The following is a 17,864-nucleotide window of genomic DNA, read 5'->3' as shown; positions in this document are numbered from 1 at the left end:
CTTGAGCTATGATGACCTCGATCCACTCGGACACCAGCCTCCCATCTCACCACACCTTTTGAATTTTCCCTCCTTTTTGCCATTTTTCAAATGTCTGTAATCAATTTGATTCTCGGCGACAAATAAAATGGCCACGGTTTATTTAAACCTACATCATACCAGACGGCATCTCATGATATCTAAATAATCATTAACTAACAGCCACTAAACATTTCTACGGTAGATTCAATATTTTTATGACAGTTTCACATTTAAAAACCGTGGTTAACGGATTGGTAAGGTGGAAAGATAAATAATAAGAAGAAATAAAAAACTTTATTAAATTTTAAACGTTTTTTAATTTTGATTCGAGTAGGCATGCCACCAGATTTAAAAAGGGTACTCGGACCAGCAGCGAGTTTCAGGGTCCCCTATTTCGCTTTTTAAGGGAATTGGGGATTTTTTATTGTGTATAGAAGTTAAGTTATATGCTTCTGTGTCTTGTATGAGTGAATGTATTTGGGGGTAAGAAGCTGACTTTGTTCCGCGTAAGTAATATGTTTCATTTGGTTTTGCAGTTCAGCACCACCCTTGAACTAATGAATGACATTTGAGGTTAGTGCTTTGATGGCTGCTTGGTTATCTGACATGATTATTCTTGTTTTTGTACCCTTTATTCAGGTTGAGTTGGGTACATCTTTCGATTGCGTGAATTTCAGCTTGGAAGACACCCGTGTTTCTAAGTGAACAAACTCTTGTAAATGTTTGTTTTTAAATCGTTAATGTGTGTTCAATAGTCAAAGATGTAGTGTTTACCAAAACAGAGTATGGCAAAAATAGTGTGTTGATTAATTGCAGTTCACTAAAAAATTTAGTGTCTAGATATAAAAAAAACACAACTAAAATCATAGAAAACGAGGGTGAAAAGGAAAATAAGAATATACAAAATCTTTTTAACTTATATTTTAAACTTTATATTTGAAAACATTTTATGTGCAGTTTGTTTATTTTAGATATTTTTGATTAAAAATGAGTGATTCAAAAGTTGGTTAAAGTTCCGGTGAATGCTGAACTAGGAGAAAACAATGAATTGCTGAGGAGGTTGGGGGAGAGAACGTCGTTGACTCCAAGTGATGGAGCAGCGTTGAGTCCACCCTGTCCAGGGCCTGGAAGATCTAGGAGTGACAATCCGAGGAAAGGAGCACAGTTGCCTCCCACAATGCACAAAACGACCACCAACTAGGAATAAATATTACATAAAATTAATTAAAAAATTATCTAAAAAAAAACTACTTACGAATAAAGCATTGAACGTCATTTTTTGAATACTGGTTCGGCAAGATTCTGACTACTCAGTCACAACTCTGAAATATTTATACCCCTTAGGCAGGAGAAAAGTTGCACGGGGGATCGTGACGGACGTCAAAATATTTCTGTTTGGAATAAATCCCAGGTAAAAATTGGTAAAGTGTTCTTGCATAAACAGGAGGAAAAAGTTGTTATTTTTCCTTTATAATGTTTTGTACATTATGCATTAACTGTTGTTCAAGACAAAACAATTTCAATCTGTTAGCGCAACCTGGCATGTTATTGTTATTGGTTTAACGGAATTATTGTTTTTCCTTAATCTATATATTTGCTGAAATAATGTCCTCCTTGCACTATTTTTTATACATAAAGAGGAAGAGAGTATGAGATACACTGATGTGTAAGTAGATAAATATAGAAATAAATAAAGAGAGAGAGAGAGATAGAGAGAGAGAGAGGAGGGAGAGAGAGAGAGAGAGACGTGTTAACGAGATCAGAGGAGAGAGCAAAATACACAAAAAAGACACTAACTCTAGAAAGTGTGTATATTCCTATTGACGTCCGGCTGGCAATAACCCATTTTAAATTGGGCTTCTCAAGCAGTTTGTAAGTTTTTATTGACGTTGCTTGGCCAATGTCGGTTGTTGCCGGCTCCTACTACAGACTGAAAATTGCTGAAAACAATTAGTCGCAGGATTAAAAACCCAGGAAGTGTTTCCCCTGGAGAACAAATGTCTCCAAGCAAAAGACCTGGAACTACGAAGAATCTTCCTGCCTCCTCTAAAAAATTAAAGCTTGGTGATCATCTTGAAGAAATAATAGACCAATCCGAAATTAGATCACGTTCTGCGAGCCGGGAAAATTAAAAAATGGAGGCAAATAGCCAAATAGATCATTGTTAATAGTGACCTGGCAAATGTTAAAAGAATAGATTCTACCTCATCCTCCAACCATTTACTATCTACAACACATGCTCATAATTTTATATCACCAAATAAATTTGGATTTCTGGATGTAGATGGCGACGACGAAGTACAAGACCAACCAAAACAAATAACACCAAATATGAATGCAAACTCACAAATAACACCTCCAAACAGCTTCCCCCTATCTTCGTTTGAAGTTAACTTTACCGTATTTTATAAAAGTATAAAAGAAGTTCTCGGAGAAAATAATTTCCAGTGTCAGGCAAGAACTGACTGCACTATTGTTCGCGTGAAAAGTTTCGACGATTATAAGAAACTAATACACATATTTAAAGCTCAAAATTGCGACTTTCACATAATTAAGAGGAACGTGCATTTAGAGTTGTATTAAGAAACCTACATCCCCCATCCCGCCAGATGAAATAGAAAAATCTGGCTTCAAAGCCCGAAATGTTACCAACATCCAAAATGCAGCAAAAATCAAACAGCCGCTTTTCTTTTTGGACCTCGAACCTTCACCAAATAATCAAGATATATTTATGATGACCCATCTCTTCGATTGTCGCAAACTCGTAGAAGAACCGTTCAAAAATAAGCAAATTTCGGAGTGTAAGCGCTGTCAAAGTTACGGACACACCAGATCATATTGCAACTATGCACCTCGGTGTGTGAAATGCGCAGGGTATCATTGGAGCAAAAATTGTACCAAATCAAAAGAAAACGCCAGCTGTTTGTTCGCTTTGTAATGGTAATCATCCAGGCAACTACAGACGATGCATCACACACAAAAATTTACCGGCTAAGACAGAATTCCTCCGAATCAAGACACCAGTCAGACCACCACAGCAAGTAAGATCTGATCGTGCTCGTCGAACCGTCTGTGCCTTTGTTTTTTCCCGCACCTAAGCCATTTGGCTCTTTGCAGCTTCTTGGCTTGCATTCCTATAAAGCTTTTTGGTTTATAGACGGAAGCTGTGTTGTTTCTGTTGTCAATTAGACGGTCGCATCTCCTTCCTCCTTAGGCGAGCTCTTAGTCACAGTATGGAACACAATATGTGTCCAGGATGGCATCGCTCACTCGAAATTTTAGGAGGAGGAGGAATAGGCTTTATGTTTCTTTCCTTCTTTCTCTTAATCAGAGACGCCACACTAGGTTTAAAGCTACCTCTCTTTCGTTCTTGTTAAGCTATAGCCTTTCAGAGCTTATGACAGAGCTACTTTAGACAGGCCAGCCTTTTTGTTTCATATCAGCCTTCCAAAATTTTTGAGAGACTTTGTAGCCAGCTGGGCTAGTAATCAAGCTCCCTAGCGAATCTAAGTTAGCTATGCTTGTTTCATATAGCCATCTCGTGTGAGATAATATACATATCACACGAGAAGGCTACGTGTTCAACAGACTCTTCACTTCCACAGTGATATAGTGGGCTGGGTTTTAAACCGAACTTATGCAGCTATATCGAGGTCTCCATGCCCCGTTAGGAGTAGGGACGTGTAGTGGTCTATAAGGTACTTTGCTTCTATTCGCCTCTCAACGCTCGGAAGGGTGCTATGGGTATACTACCTTTTACCGACGTATCCCATCGTCGCTGCCATCAATCGTGTTTTGTTCGTTCGTCACTGGGATACATGGCTGATACCCATTTGCCAGTTTCCAGGCGGCGGCCAAAGCCTTTGCCTGTAGGTCAAGCGGTGGCCTTCCCACCAGTTGAGGTAGTCCGGTAGTTTGCGTTATAGCCAATAAAGCCGACCTCTGCGCACTTAGGAGTGTTGTCCAGTTTGCTGCTCGTAATCCTCGCACCCACGATGGGACCGCGTACAATAAAACTCACTGGCTGCTATGGAATCCTATGGGATTGCCCACCTATGGAATGCAAACGGCTTGAACTCCCGCTTCAACGAACTGGAAATACTTCTACAAGAAAAAAGAAAAGACGTAGTACTAGTTATGGAGACACACTTTATATCACGATCTAATGTTTACATTCGAAATTTCAGGACTTACCATCCCATGGGTATTGCTTGTGGAGGTACCTCTATCTTAATTCGCAACACCTTAAACCATTATCTAATTCCTAGTCAATCATCTGTATCTTTACAATGCACAGCCATTAAATTGTTCTCCTCACCCTTCAACTTTACTATAGCAGCTGTATACTGCCCACCAAATCATGGCATTTCGCACCAACAGTTTCTATCTTTTTCCAGTACATTGGCCCGCGTGTCCTGTCCGGTGGTGATTACAATGCAAAGCACCCTCAGTGGGGCTGCAGGGTAGCTAATCCACAAGGTCGTGTCTTACACAGTGTCCTCTCCGCCCGTCAACTACATATTTCCCCCTGATCCTACATATTGGCCCACTGCTACTAGCAAACTCTCGACAACAGCACAATCACATTTTGAAATCCAATCCAAGAGATAAACTGCTAAAAAATCTGAGCAAAGTCCCAAACGTTTCCAAACCAATAAACTTAGAATCTGTTCTAATAAGCAACAATCCATCAGCATTCAATATAACCTACGGATTTCTAAAGTCGATAAACGTTTCTTTTTTGATTATCTTCAACCATGAAAATTTAGAAGATGAGAAGATGATGCAGCTGAGTGAGTTGGTGCGGGCGCGCGGCGGGGACCTGGTCGTGGTCGGCCGATCCCGCTCGACAGTAAAATGAAAATAAAAAACTTCATGGGTAATATGCCAGTGTAAACCCCCCCGCCCAAAAAAAAAAAAAAAATCCAATCTGATGGTTGTATATAGTACTTGTACCGTTGAACATGGATTGCACTCGAAACGGATCTTTCGATTTGACCAGGGTAGGCATGGCTGAGGGTAAACAGCTCTCTTCGAGCATTTCCTGGAGATGCACGCCAGAGGTAGGCCTGGGCGATATATTGTATCCCTTCTCTTCAAAATCGAACCCGTGACGTTAGGTGATTCCAGAGAAGGAGCTATATGAAGATTTCAAAGACTGGAATGCAGCTTTCAAAAGTCCCCTAGTCGAAAACAGGATTACGATAGTCGTAAGAGATATGGACAAAGAAAATCTCAAGATTGCCACTCGGGTCTGGCAGACATTTCTTCCTTAACTTGGAATAACTAAAGAAAGCACCTCTACCAAATTGCGTATAGTATTTGATGAAACTTTTTCCACTTCCCAACGGCCATCAAATGACAAACTTCTCCCTCACTGGTTCAGACCTCCAACGGGACATCAAATCGGCCTACTCAATTTCCGACGTTTTCAATTTGCATTTGTGGCACACATTGTCCAAATGTATGTGCAAATTTTACTATCCCCCCTCACTACGCCTATTTGCATTTTTTGTGAGGTGCTGAGTACGCAGGCTATATCTGAGTACGAATGGAAACGATTACACTTTGGGTTGTCATCTTCACCCTATTTAGACCGTGGATGTAGGCGCGAAGTTTCCCAATGCTGTCATTACGATTAAAGTAGGCATGTACGTTGATGACGTTCTGACTGGCGCTGATACTCTTGATGTAGCCCGACAGTTGCAGAGGGAACTCATAAAACTTATGCGTCGAGGCGGTTTTGAACTTGAAAAGTGGAATAGCCATTGCGATGAACCCTTGGTTAATATCTCTGACGAAACTCAATACCAGTCAGTGCCACTTTTTGACGATTCTATAGTAAAGGTATTAGATATGCTATGGTACGGATTATCATAAATTTGTAGAGAAACCACATTACCAAACGAGGGATTTTATCCACTATTGCCCACCTGTACGATCCTCTCGGGTATTTGGCACCTGTTATATTGTCGGCCAACTGCATTCTCAGCACTTATGGGAAAACCAATTAGACTGAGAACCTTTACCTGTTGAAATTAACTAAGTTGGGAAGTTTTTATAAAGCTTTCGATGCATGTTCCCCCTCAGTTGCAATCATTGACTGTGTTAGGTTTTGCGGGATAAAACTCAAATTTTAAGTAATTGCCGTGTTACAATGTCCATATACGGACACTGTAATAAAACATAACGTAGGTGATCGATGGAGAACATAGAAAAAGCAAATGCTGAACATGGCCAAGGAATCGAAATTATGCTGGAGGATGAAATGTTGATCATTCCAGAAGAACTACTTTAAAAAGGACGATTGATGATTATTCAAGAACGAAAAAACTCAACTTGCAGCTTCCTCTCAACTTAACGTTAATCCTACTTCACTCACCAAAAGTAAAATATATACTAAAACTGTAAAAATCCTGGAAAATTAGTGTGTGAAAAGGAACATAAAAGCATACAAAATCAATTTTTTCCAAGATTAATTTATATCGCTAGCATTTTAAGTATAATTAATTTACATTTTGGTTCATTTTTGAAGAAAAAAGTATTTTCGTTAGAAGTCTGTATAAGTTCCGGCGAATGTTGAACTGGGAGACAATACTCGGTTGCTGAAGACGTTGGGGGAGAGAACGTCGCTGAGTCCAACAGATGGAGAGACATTAACGCCAGGAAGATCGAGGAAGGATAATCCAAGGAAAGGAGCACAGTCGGCTCCAAAAACGCAAAAAGCGACTACCAACTAAGAATATTCGTTACATAATAAATTAATGAAAAAAAATCACAAAAACTACTTACGATTAAAGTACTGAGCATAATTTTTTTAAACGCTAGTTCGAATTATCACAATGATAATTCAGTCAAATTTTTGAATTATTTATACCACTCGGGCAACAACAAGTAGCACGGAAAATCGTGACGGCTGGCATAATATTTCTGTTTGGTATAAAATCACAGGCAGAAATCAATAGACCTTGTGTAAACAGGAAGGAATCAGTTTTTTTGGTATAAGCATTGAAAGGTGTTCAAGACAAACCTGAACGAACCACCAGCTCCTCGTTTTTCTTATGAATAAAAAACAACAAAAACTGATAAAGTTACCTGTTTAGGACTTACATTATATAAGAGAATAACTTGGAATCCGCTGACACGATTACACACACAACACACCCACTCACTAACAAGGTGGAAATGTAGGGCTAATTCGGTCTTCAAGGAAATTTGAAATCGTACGTAAAATTCTTAAAATATGTCAATTTGTAGACATATTTAAGATTGTTTTGCCCTGATGATGACTTTAAAATAGGTCGAAAGCTTAGCAGTAACAGCTGAATTTGCTTTTTCTTCAAGACTTGACCTAAACAGTTTTTAAGGGAAACACCTCTAACATTAAAAACACCTCTTGAAAAAATAGAAATCAGGCATCTCTGGTCTTTAATTCGATAAAAAATATAAATAGTAAAACAGATAGCCAAGATTCAACGCGAATTATGCGACACATCTAATAGAAAACAACCACGAACCAACGACAATACAAACAAGTGATGATTTGACAACTCATAAAAATATAACACATTCAATACTAAAAAACTTATACAAACACAAACCATAAATCCACAAAAACATCATACAAATTAAAAAAGAAACGGCCCGAAGATAAAAAAAAACTTAGTACAACAGCAAAAAACCCGACCTAATTGATCTACAAACCCAACGACAAAAAATACTCGGTATATGAGCAGGATAACATGATAAGCGAAAAGGTACGAAGGAAAATAAAGGTCAAAGATCTTCACGCTGGATCCCAAATGTGCGAAGCGCACGTGAGAGCCATTGCCAGAGCTAGGTTCACGACCGACCATGGCACATCACCAGATTCAATTCAGAACACACAAAAGAACTGTGAAATAATACAACACTGCACACAAACTGAGGACATGGGGATAGGTGAGCAAAAAGAAAATGTCAAGAAATTAATCAATGTTCAACACCTCAAAACACAGATATAAAAATAGTTCAACTTAACTGCTACAAGTCGCAATCAGTACATGCATAAGACCGAGCCTCAAAGTTTAATTTAAAAAAGAAAAAGTAAATTGTAAATTTTGTGTTAGTTTTATCTCTTTGGTTTTAAACCCTAATTAGAGAACATCTATTGTGTTAAAGAATTAGCTTCTTTAGAATCTCTTTAGTTTCAAACCCCAATTAGAGAACATTGAGTGTGGTAAAGAATTAGCTTCCTTAGAATCAGAAACACTCCATCCTGTTGGAATCGATCTTGGCGGCAGATCAGCTGGATGACTGAAAAAATAGCATAGAGAACAAGTGAGCTGAGGAAACGAGGATTGCATCCATTCTGACTTGAGCCTTCACCGAGAGCGGCTTTCAGCTAAATCTGAAGTTGATCGTATCAATATACTTTTTCCTTGAAAACTTGCGTCCTTTTTTCCAATTCTTACAATATTCCGGTTAATGTACGTGGGGTAACCATAGATGGATAAAGGAAGATACGATACGTCGATCGGCTGTGATTCGGATCCAGGATTTGTGCTTTTTTAGGGGTAATGAAATAGCTAATTCGTTGGCGTAGGAAGCAGCCATATGGGACCTGAGGTGTAAGCGAGTAGCTCGAAGCCCAGCGAGGACACAAAATATTCTCATCATGCATTTACCTTTGGTCAAACAAAGAAGTAGAAGCGTGGCTACAATAAAGACAGGCTGGAAAGTGACTATTTTACAAAAGAGAAGAATATTCTACGAATGTTTCTAAGTATCACAACTACCACGGTTTATAAATATGGATTTAACTAAATCGATGTTCAGAATAATGAACAGACTACGATCCGCCCACGGCCTGTGTAATGCATACCTAATCTAAAGAAGATAAAAACAGAGCAGAATGAAAAGCGTTTGTGGGAGTGAGGAAATTGCAACATATCATCATGGAGTGCCTCCCGATACAATCAGGAACGCAGAAGGATGCTGACAAACATTATTAGATCCGGATCTGGGGAGGCATACACAGCTGTAATGGACTTCTTATTTATTAACTGTCAGACCAGTGCTGGAACTCTTTTATCTAGTTAAGAGGGTTAAAATCGGAGGACATGGTCATTTTATACGGCATGAAGGATTATAAGGATGAGGCGTTGAAGAGGAAATAGTTTAGCATGGAAATTGAGTAGTGAATGAAGGATATGGCCGAGCCCCAATATTCGACTCCATAAGTTCTTCGATCTGATGAGTGTATTGTAAGAGGTTACAGTTGATTTTGGTTCCAGTAGGTGTCTGAGTGGTCCATATTTTTTGTTTAGTTGGATGGAGGTATTTATCACCTTTTTATGATGCATTGGTGGGCAGGCCTGAAGTTTGAGAGTAAATCTTACTTAGCGTTTTTGCTCGCTCAAGCTGATCCGCCATCGAGTGCACCAATCAGCAATTAACATGTTGTTCGGATTGCTTCTGTGGTTGGGATAGGATTGGAGTGTGTAGATAGGATTGCTGTATCGCCCTCATAGGTTAGGAATTGTGTGTTTGGATGTGTGGTATGCCAGCAGTGTAGATGGCAAGTGGATTGGACGGTAGACCTAGGATGAACGGTATTTGGAGAGTTTCAGTTACAAACGTAAGTGAGCTGGTTAAATGTAATTTTATCACAGGGGTAACGATGACGTTAACAATAAAATATGGAAATGGCTCTGGTTATAATGCTGTTGAAAAAAAATATTAACAAATAAAAAATGTGAGATAACAGTTGTTCCAATTATTCCTCCTACATATGTCTTTCGACATAGAAATTACAACAAAAATGTTTATGTTCTAAATTGGCCTTCTCAAGGTTCGTGTAAGCGCAAGCAATCGTAATCCTAAAGTATCGAGATGCAGCACAACGAGGTCATCTGCCACGCCACAGGCGAAAGACGGATGAATTACCTCAACCAAATCAAATGCATCCTCGACAAACTGGACGTGACGCCATGTTTAGGAGACCCCCGAGGTAATTACGATACCTTACGAACAAGATTTAGCATGATTGTAACACTGTTAAATTCTACGTTTAGAAGCTTGCAAAATTGATTGTTGTGCTTGCCCACCGCCTTGCCCAAAGCCTTGCAATTACTACTGCCCTCCATGCTACTATCCGCCACCTTGTTATCCATGCTACAGTGTTCAATACCCTGGATGCTACAGTGGATGTTGGTGAAAAATGTAATTTGTGGTTATATGATCGTTAGTTTACAGACTCAGGTAAATTAATAACCATTTTAACTCTAAAGAATAGCTTATAGGAAAAGAAAACATGACAGAACTATACCAAGGTCAATAATGATGAAAAAAATAAAGTAGTTAAAGATATTTGCACATATCAACAGTTATTCCAATTTATTTCAAGTTATTCTTTTGAAATTAACTTATTATTTTTGCCACTTTTCCCAATCCCATCACATCAATTACAAAAAATATTATTATCCTCGACCTAACTACGTACAATCAATAGATCGAATGGTCGAAACTACTGGTAGTGGCGAACCCAGCAAACAACCCCCTCGTAGGGTGGATAAGCTATCTTTCCCTTCAAAATAGAAGAGGTCCCGCACTGGATGGAAGTGGTAAATCCAATCAACCCTTAGACCGCACTAGCTGAACGAATCATGAAGTTCAAATAGCGTGGCTAATTCCTCTCAAGCCACATCCGTGAAGCACCGGGAATGTCAGCCTCCTGAATGGCCCCATTTCTAAAACTTTTAGAATACTCGTAGCAGGAGACGGTACGTTTTCAAGTCACGTTCCGTTTGGAACATACCAACATTTTATTGTAATTACATGGATAACCCAAATTACACACGGTTCAACATAAAACATCGACGATAGAATTGTGACGCGGCGGAGGAGAGTCTTCTACTAATGGATTCCGGACCGGTTTAGAGATGATTTAACGAGTTTATTGGTCCAAGGAGATATATAGCACGTTAATTGACCAAAGATAGCGACTCCGAAGATTTGTAAAATAAGACCAGATCGCTTTTCTTTTATGGCGTTCGTTCCCCCACCAGCTGAGTTAAGGGGTAACCGCTAATAATTTTCCGAGGAGATATCCGTGATTGAAGAGTTCATGTGACTACCCCTTGTGTTTTTGTTGCAACTTGATGACACCTATTGTGCGAATGCAGAAGTTTTTTCGCTTTCAAACTTTCAAAATATAAATATATTCAAGTGAAAATCCGAAGGGGCAAGGTCTCAAGGCATGGGGCATTTGTTGCCAGCCTAACTTGGCCTTTTACTAAGTGAATGTAGCTGAAGCCTGGCATTGTCATGGTGAAACACAATTTACGTTCTTCCTTCGACGCTGACCCAAGGAGCTCTAGCTGCGCACAGTCTACCTCTGCTGTAAAGGATTACATGGTTACAGTTCCTAATAAATTATTCCTCGAATATCCCAAACAGACAATAGACCTAACAACAACACTGCTCTTGAGGACGACGGCGGCATTTTATCCTTCTTACAAACGGTCCTTCGAGTGTAGCATTATTGAAAGGGGTCCACTTCTCATCAACTTTGTAAAATTGAGAAACGGGTTCCTTCAGTGATACAATTTATTAAATCCTCGAAGGTGGGAATCATCTTAGAAGAAAAACTATTTTCTAAATCCTTACACGTGATGAATCTAAATTGCTAATCCCTTGTTGAAAGAGCAAGAAATCTCTTAAGCCAGGAAGTAAGCGATAAAGCATTACAAGCCTTGTTGTGCACTGTGAGAAAGTTCTGTAAAAAAACTTTTCCCCCTAATTTCTGGAGAAGCATCTCTCTTCAAAGTACTGTAAAAAATATTTCTGCGAGTATGGCCGAAGTCGGGTTATCCATTTGTAATGTGCCTTTCAGTGTATATAATTGTCCGTTGAAGTTTTGTTCGGTCTAGAACGTATCCAATGGAAGACTTAATTGGACTTTGGCTTGAACAACATAGATATTTAATTTCATGCTTGGTCCTTTCCTCGTCATCAGGATGATGATAATAATCGTCCTAATTAGTATGTATTATTATTATTATTAAATTTAAAATATTATCAATTCAAGCAAAAACATTGAGCTTATATCGAAAATAACCAGTTTTAGCAGAAAATTAGCCAAACCTATTTTACTATAAACAGCTTTGCTTCCTATTATACAGGGTGATGCATTTTTCGACTCTCCTAAGAAAAAAAACCATTGGACTCTGGTGTAAATAAATAAGATAAAATAAATTAAGAAAATTTCTTTGTACATATTAAAAGATAGTATATAATAAAAATAATTGAATTTGTACATTGCATTTGGCTTCAAGATCACTGAACTTTACACAAAAAAAAATCTAATTCGTAAAAGTAGTAATTGTTATTTCTTATCAGTGGATTTCATGGCCTTGTTTATTTATTGAAGTACAAAATATATTTGTTTACGTAATTCATTTATTAACACCAAGTTGGAAAATTGGAAATAAAATCTTTTTGTGTTTACCAAGAACGTTTGATTTGCAAGAGAGCCAATTTAAGGAGGTGGTGCGTTCAAAAATACACCAGCATGTATATCAAAAAGGGAACAAAAATAATGTAAATTATCACTAATTATTTACAAATGTATTATTAACTTTAACACCGTCATATTTTCCTTTTTGTTCTCCTACAAAGAAATTTGCTTTTTTATGGTTCCATGGATCGTTTATTAAAAAACCATTAACGTGATTTATTAATTTTTTTAAATTACTGTTTCAGCTGATCAAATTCTCAAATAGAACACATGACAGCTTCAATTCAAATGCACTAAACGTGTCAAGCAAGCACGACCGTTTTCAAGAGCTAGTTGCACATTGCCGAGTTTTTTTGCAAGAAGAGAATTTGATTGCAAAAATGGGGCGTGGTAGCATCAACAGCATAGGGAACGGGAACGGAAACGGGAATGGAAACGGCCATGGGTACGGAAATGGAAATGGATATGGAAATGGAAACGGACACGGTGGATCGCCAGCGCAGAGAGGAGGCTGCGGTAATGGAGGAGGAGGAGGTATACAAATTTCAGTTTTATTACCGGTTTAAAATTGTCTTTAACAAAAAAATTTAAAGGCATATGTACTAAACTGAGCGAAAAATCAAGTCCAAATTGTTTTTTTTTTGTTGAGAGCTAGGGAATTTTTTTTACGAGGGTTCGCAACATCAGAGGTTATATCTACCCTCGGGGGTGCCGGTGGTTTTGAAAAAAGCCCATTTGTATGTCGGGTTCGAATGCAGGGCCGCTGGATTCGAACCCGGGACCTTTACTTTACAGTGATGAGCGCCGTGTCAACGCCTAAACCCCGTTAAGGCCACCGATGCCCCTCAAATTTTCTTATTTATTTTATGAAAAGAAGTAAACTTCATTTTAGTCAGAGTTGGAATTACTTAACTTTCGCCCAGGGTTTAGCTTTTAGTAGTAGATTAGTGCAATTTGTTTTTGTAGTCTAGTCTTTTTAAGTATCTATTTCTCAAACATTCCTACTTTCACAGGTAGAAGAGAGTGTTGTTACCCAGATGTAGGAGCGTACTGCTGCACGCCTTGGTATTGCCCACCGAACAGGCCGACGGAATATCCCCCTCCGATATTTATCCCATACAGAGTAGATTGGTACACGGGTAGACTCTGTTGACGAGCCTTGAAGGAATACGGTTTAATCTAAAAAACCAAATAAAAATTGTAAAATACTTGTGTTTTTGATTAGCAGTAACTTCCTTTCTCGGTCATGTTCCATGTTCTCTTTTTGCCCAATAAAGTAACTTTTTGATTTTCTATATATAACTTCATTTTTTGTAGCAGTTTTCATTAAAAACAAAACGTGCCTCTTGTGTTGGTTTTCTCAGCGTAGCACACTTTTGTAGTCACCCGTGTTACGTCATTCCCGAAAAATACTGGCACAAAGGTTCGGGTAAATGAATATATTAAAAACGCAGATGTCTCTCTCAACACTACAATTAAATGAACTACACAAACTAATCACTGAAGATGGTGAAAAGCCTACACGCGTCTGACCAAAACAAGCGAACACAGACATATCAAAATGAATGAAATACCAAGCAACTAAAACTACTAACTTAAAGATAGCATAAATTCAAGCAGCTTCCAGGTGATATGGAATAAATATTGAGTAACGCATTTTCTTTTTAAAATTTAAAAAATTACAAAAAAGTGTAATGTTATAAGGGCAATGAATACTGCAAGATCTGAAGCTCTTGAGATAGACGCTTTGCCGGAATAAAAATCATGATGTTCCATTTCATAAAGTACTTCCAGGTTGACGAACAATGCCGGTAACTTGTCATTATTTTTGCATTTCGGCATCCAAGTTGAAAAGCCGGCAAGGTTCCCGTCGCAGACAATCGGCCCTCCTGTATCGCTATCGCAAAAGCAGTCTGTTCGGTTTAGCAGATCGGCGCAAAAAAAACCCAATTTGTTTACGTCCAGATCGCAAAGACGGATGTTATAATGGTCACAGATTTTTTTTGAACAAGCGTCGTCTTTGATGATTTGAACTTGGTAGATTTGTAAAGAATTCGAGTCGAGAGTTGAGTCGACGCAGGTGGCCTTTTTGAGCCATCCCAATACGACGCACTTTTTGCCGTACAACTCCAAACTTTTAATGAACAGTTCGGTTGAAAAAGAAGAAGGAAGGGATAACGTACGGACGAAGTGGTTCATTTCGAGGTCATCATCCATGTGGATGAGTGCGAGGTCGTTTTTAGCTATACCCGTTGACGACTTCCTGTACCTCGGGTGTGCCCACCAGAATGAAACGTCTTGTATCTGACTCTTCGAGTTGGATTTGTCAAGGTGATTGTTGCCAGCGTGAATAGCATAATCTCTGCAGTCTCTGAGGTGCCAGACGTCGTCCTCGTCGTTGGTGAAGTTTTTCCAGATCGTGATACAACCGGCGCTTGTGGCAGCATGGGATGGGGTAATTAAAGTTGCCGGGCATAAATGGGCGCGGTCTCGTTTCGCTTCTATGTTTACAACATATGGATACTCGCCTAAATGAACACTCTTGGAAAAAATACCGATGACATCTACCATGAATATCACTAAGAATGTCACATCCCATGTTTTCTGTGTAAACATTTCAAGCTGGCATTACAATTTTATAACTTTAATACATTAAAGCACATGTGATAACAAATAAACTTGTGATTAATTGCTTGAACCGCAGCATGTGAAGCGAGGATCCAGTTATTTTAGGTTCCTACAATATTATAGTCCCGTTACATTGTTGATGATGAAAAGTCGTTCTCGAGGAACCGATAAAGTGCAGAAATCACAGAGACCAGCATCACTGAACACGGTGAAACAAGTCTGATAGGCCAAAACAGCAAGATATACAAACAAATGATTGAAAAAGACCAAACTACAGGTTCATCATCTCGCGGACTCCCTGAGGAAATGTCACAATAAAACAGCAGTAATCGTCTAATTTTAACAGGAGAAGTAATAAAACCAGTAATATCAAATGTTCCAGTGAAAATATTGGAAGATTAACTCAACAAGAAAAACGTCCTGACTAACAAGAAATTTGGGTGCCACAGTGGAGGCAGTGTACAGCCTAGAAATCCTTTGGGTGAACAGTATTATTCGAATTTTGAAGTTAACAAATCTAGAGATGTGGAATCACGTACGGTCGGAATACAACATAACTGATGTCATGACTCGGGGAATTGCAGACAATCCCTGTCCACCAGACCAGAATGGCTTAAACTCCCAACTGAAGAATTTTCCATATGCCTGATAATGCGGAAACATTCCGTAATCTCAAACCTGCTCTTATTCAAAAACCAGGTCATCCTATTCTAAGGTCTGCTAGCATTCAGAAGAAATCATCTGCGACCAGTAATATTTGACCTTGAGACTTCCAATATTTATTCTACCTTAATACCATTGGCCTCCTAAGTTCTGCTAAGACGGTAGCTTCCTAAATAATCCTTTTAAATTCTGACATCTCGAATTTTTTCAGTTCTGATTAATGACAGAGAGCACTGTATTTAATGTTTAAAATCTGTTTCTTGAACTACTCTTTACGCGTCGAACCGAGGCGAGAAGCAGGAAGCATTTCGCGGCCTGAGAGATACTGACCCGGAGGGCAATGGGCTCGAGGCTAGTGGGCTCCGGGTTCGAGACTGGAAAAAAAGAAGATGGCGGTCAGTTCGAGACAGACGGGGGTACGAACGGGTACTATGCGCCTCCAATAGCCTCTAATACCCAACTCCGACTTTCCACCTTCACGAAGCGTATGCGGGTGTACCCTGTTAACTAACAAACGGAAAGAGGGGTATGGAGGGACAGGAGCTGGACCTGACACCTCCTAATCCTAAACCCAACACCTACCCCTCTTCCCACCCCACACCTTATCCTGGTCCCACTCTCCAGCCCAAATCCAAGGTGTTATGCGACCCGTGCCGATGGATGAATGGCACAGGGGTAACTGTGCCAATAACGGAGCCTCAAGGGCACCAGGCGACACCCTTGAGTAATTAGCCTTACACCGGAGAGAGGGCTCCTCCGGTGCGGACCTTTAGATCCCTCTCACTCGTGGGAACTACATGGAAAAACCTACAGTACAAAACAAAACACCGGGGGAACCTGTAAAGGAAGACCCCAANTAAACTAGGGAACTGGGAAGGTACAATAAGCCAGAAGGCTGCAGTGCCCGGGGAGTGCAAACCCCGCTTCCTAGTATCCTTTTCTACCATACCATACCATACCATCGAGACAGACGATAGGAGTGAGAGGTGGTCTCCTCGAGGACACAGGAAGAATAAGTAAGAAGCGCTTCGTCGGTCGGTTCAAGGGAACCGATATGACTTTTAGTTTCATTCCTCTTCCTTCCCTTTCTCTATCTCTATTCCTTTTTTTCCTGGTTTCGGTATTTAACCTTCTTAAAAAAAATACCGTGGCGCTCAACGTAACAACGGTAAATAAATTTTGCACCCCTCTCTCCGAGCATTACTTATCTCTCCCTTCACCACTGAGCTACCGCCAACGTACGTGCAGTTGTAACAAATTTGGCACCCAACGTCGGGCCCGCCATAAGAAGAGAGTGATGTTAATATAAATAAACCATCATGGGAAAGAGAAAGGTCGGAAAAGGAAGGAAGACCAATTGGGATATGACGGGGACGAATCGCCAGTTAGTATCCGAACCCCTCTCCCATCAACCTTTACAAATGGGAGTACTTCCCAGACTTGCCAGGAGTGTAAACGCGTTCAGAAGAAACAAGTACCAGTGTGTGAGTGGAAGATGAAATTTTCTGGGGATGGACAAGATCTGATTGTAAACGCGTTTCTTGAAATGGTAGAAGAACTGAAGATCAGCAGGAATGTTGATGATGAGGATGTTTTCTTTTCCGCGTGTGACCTTTTCAGTGGAATAGCGCTCATTTGGTATACAACTAAGGAACAAAACTTTAAATATGCCAAATTTAACATTGAAAACTCCCAATGGTGGAGAATGGAATCTATCTTTCGTCAAGTCGTCAAGTCGGTTGCCAGCCTTGGCTCACCCGAGAAACGGTATAGCACTATCACAATTGGCAGGCTGCGTTCAAACCGTAGTATTTGTACAAAGTACCCACCCATAATTGGTCAAGAAACTGATCAGTACTGTATGCAACCAAGTAGAAAAAAAAAAAAAAAACAGTACGGTACTGCAGAAAACTCGAGAAGGAAAGCTATTTTTCATACGCTAGAGTTTAGACCAATGTAAAATTACTAACCCTTACTTTTGAGGTTTATCGGGCTTTGGTTGATTTTGTTATTTAAAAAAAATGAAATGAATGATCAGATATAGTCCGCTTTT

General features: G+C 39.5%; 2 protein-coding genes and 1 long non-coding RNA gene across 4 annotated transcripts; 1 reads left to right on the top strand and 2 right to left on the bottom strand.

The window, feature by feature from the left end:
* Positions 1 to 941: 941 nt before the first annotated feature.
* Positions 942 to 4,675, bottom strand: LOC106661269. The gene is made up of 4 exons (XR_001339663.2): positions 4,216 to 4,675; positions 3,775 to 4,125; positions 1,277 to 1,412; positions 942 to 1,218 (listed from the first exon to the last, which is right to left on the bottom strand). It is a non-coding gene; the product is annotated as an uncharacterized LOC106661269 (long non-coding RNA).
* Positions 4,676 to 9,762: 5,087 nt separating this feature from the next.
* On the top strand, positions 9,763 to 13,728 carry LOC106661172 (merozoite surface antigen 2-like). 2 transcript variants are annotated; one of them, XM_014384411.2, is made up of 4 exons: positions 9,763 to 10,012; positions 10,077 to 10,263; positions 12,766 to 13,054; positions 13,534 to 13,728. In XM_014384411.2, exons 2-4 carry the CDS (start codon positions 10,147 to 10,149, stop codon positions 13,671 to 13,673), a joined length of 546 nt encoding a protein of 181 aa, XP_014239897.1. In that variant the 5' UTR covers positions 9,763 to 10,012; positions 10,077 to 10,146; the 3' UTR covers positions 13,674 to 13,728. The 2 variants fall into 2 exon arrangements, with proteins under 2 accessions (XP_014239897.1, XP_014239898.1); XM_014384412.1 differs by having other exon boundaries at positions 9,765 to 10,012; positions 10,077 to 10,224.
* A 463-nt stretch (positions 13,729 to 14,191) lies between these two features.
* On the bottom strand, positions 14,192 to 15,091 carry LOC112126927 (arginine esterase-like). Its single transcript, XM_024226937.1, has one exon. It carries the CDS (start codon positions 15,089 to 15,091, stop codon positions 14,192 to 14,194), a length of 900 nt encoding a protein of 299 aa, XP_024082705.1.
* Between the last annotated feature and the right edge of the window lie 2,773 nt (positions 15,092 to 17,864).

Source organism: Cimex lectularius, unplaced genomic scaffold (assembly GCF_000648675.2).
Source record: "Cimex lectularius strain Harlan isolate CLEC.00 unplaced genomic scaffold, Clec_2.1 scaffold194, whole genome shotgun sequence".
Taxonomy (NCBI): domain Eukaryota; kingdom Metazoa; phylum Arthropoda; class Insecta; order Hemiptera; family Cimicidae; genus Cimex; species Cimex lectularius.
This window is presented reverse-complemented; position numbering and strand designations above follow the sequence as displayed.

Excerpts from the sequence above, each read along its gene's own strand:
- LOC106661172 (XM_014384411.2), top strand. The coding sequence starts at position 10,147 with ATGCTACTATCCGCCACCTTGTTATCCATGCTACAGTGTTCAATACCC. Across the intron at positions 10,264-12,765 it reads TCGTTAGTTTACAGACTCAG|CTGATCAAATTCTCAAATAG; the intron begins GTAAATTAATAA and ends TTACTGTTTCAG. Across the intron at positions 13,055-13,533 it reads CGGTAATGGAGGAGGAGGAG|GTAGAAGAGAGTGTTGTTAC; the intron begins GTATACAAATTT and ends CTACTTTCACAG.
- LOC112126927 (XM_024226937.1), bottom strand. The coding sequence starts at position 15,091 with ATGGTAGATGTCATCGGTATTTTTTCCAAGAGTGTTCATTTAGGCGAG.